Source organism: Sinocyclocheilus rhinocerous, unplaced genomic scaffold, assembly GCF_001515625.1.
Source record: "Sinocyclocheilus rhinocerous isolate Xijiao unplaced genomic scaffold, SAMN03320098_v1.1 scaffold1892, whole genome shotgun sequence".
Lineage (NCBI taxonomy): Eukaryota > Metazoa > Chordata > Actinopteri > Cypriniformes > Cyprinidae > Sinocyclocheilus > Sinocyclocheilus rhinocerous.
This window is the reverse complement of record NW_015652347.1, coordinates 66932-68818: the sequence shown is the minus strand read 5'-3', so window position 1 is coordinate 68818 and position 1887 is coordinate 66932. Positions and strand designations below refer to the sequence as shown.

Genomic DNA, 1887 nt, shown 5'->3' with positions numbered 1-1887 from the left:
CTGAGACAGACTAAATCCAGAAGAACTGTGCAACGTCAAAACTTTTAACAGCACTGTAGCTTTGCAGGAGGTTTCTTGAAGCGTCTCGGAGACACAGTTCTTCTGGATTGAGTCTGTCTCAGTTTGTTCTGTTTCTTCATGTGACTCCAGACAGACTGATGATGATCAGATCAGATCTCTGTGTGCAGCACAAACATATATCTCACTGCATTATTACAATTAATGGCCAAATGAATGTTTAGAAATGTGAACTGATATTTCCTACTGACACACTACAGCAAAAGATAGAAATAACTGACTAAAACACATTTTTAGCTGCTGAGAATACTAGTGTTCTGATGATTTTGGCCACCGCTGTATGTGGAATGTGTAACGGATTCTCCCGCACATAACGCTCTCGGAATGCACAATAACGCAACCTTAATGGCCAACAGAGACGAATCTGATGCGACTGCATCACTTTTGAGACTGATTAAAGCGATGCAACAAGTGCGGATCTATTTAAGCACAACTAGAGGCCAATAAGACCCTGAGACAGCACAGAAAGATCACCCAAACGAGCATTTGACACATCAACAACACTGCGTCAAATGGAAATCCCCTGCGTTTGGTTCCCAGAGTTGGCACGGCCCTGGTTTACGGGACAGCGTTCAGAAGCGGTCGTCTCTGAGCGGCGCCTGCGATCTGAACGGGCTGAGGCCGAGGCTCCGGTGAGGATGGACCCTCTCTTTGGTGCCGCCCATCCAGGCCAGGTCTATGAGTGGCGAGTCGGCCGGGTTCAGCGGCGCCACCCTGAGCGACAGATTGGGACTGCCGTTGGTGGAGCAGGGCGCCGAGCGCGAGGTGGGGAACGGGGCCGAGAAGGGGTCAAAGGTTGAGGCGTGGTCCGAGTTCACAGCAGGGTCGACCCTCAGATGGAAGGGGTCGCAGTCCGGGGAAGGGAAGAGGTCACAGTTTGTGAAGGGGTTTGTGGACGAGGGCTGGTAGGCCAGGCGAGGGCTGCTGGGGCTGCTGATGACCGTCTTGGCAGCCGATACGAAGCTCCACGGGTCGATGCGGGGGCGGTTGGGGGACGGTCGCGGCCGAGGGACGATATTGACCTCCAGACGCCGCGTTTTAGGGCTCCACAAGCGAGGGTCGGGATACAGGGCAAACGGCAGCGGAGACTTGTCCTCGGCCTCAAACGTGTCCGGACACAGCGGAAGATCCAACACTAGAACAGAGGACAGAGAGGAGAATTAGGGATGCAACAATATCATCAATATCGCGATAGCAAAACTGTCTCGATATTATCATGGTCACATGTCGATATGAAACGATGGGTCTTCCGGGCAAAAAGTGTAATTTTTAAAATATATTTAAACTTCTTATTCTAACATAAAAGGTCTTTGAAGTTGTGTTTTGGGGCATTATGCTTTGGCACAGTATCTGTCAAATGAACTAAAACTGAAAGCACAATATGCTTAATCCCTTTATCAAGTCTGTTTGCGCTGCGCGTTTCAAAGTAGGGATGTACCGATTAACCGTGAGCCGGTTGAAAATCGATACAAATATGTGACGATTCAAATCGGTTGAGATGCTAAACAAATTGCGATTCAATTAGGGGTAGTTTTTATGAATGCATGTCTGAGGGGAACTTACTTACGTCTTTCGATGGTATTTTTTCTTTTCACCTTGCCTCTGTATAATGCATATTAAAGTTCAGAAGTGCAGCTGCTTTGTTTACAGCGGTAACCAAGGAAACACTGTATCATTGCTGTTCATAAGCGCAGCGCTGCTTTGTTTACAGCAGTAACCAAGGAAACACTGTATCATTGCTGTTCATAAGTGCAGCTCTGCTTTGTTTACAGCGGTAACCAAGGAAACACTATCATTGCTGTTCATAAG

The 1887-nt window shown here is 48.1% G+C and overlaps 1 protein-coding gene across 3 annotated transcripts in view; it reads right to left on the bottom strand.

Moving 5' to 3' along the window:
* Window positions 1-266: 266 nt before the first annotated feature.
* The window catches only part of LOC107714886 (mitogen-activated protein kinase kinase kinase 9-like), a 10588-nt gene continuing 8967 nt past the window's right edge, over window positions 267-1887 (bottom strand). For all 3 annotated transcript variants that reach the window (XM_016520879.1, XM_016520878.1, XM_016520880.1), the window contains one exon: window positions 267-1213. In XM_016520879.1, coding sequence (XP_016376365.1) covers window positions 651-1213 — 563 coding nt within the window. In that variant the 3' untranslated portion in view covers window positions 267-650. The remainder of the gene's footprint in view (window positions 1214-1887) is intronic.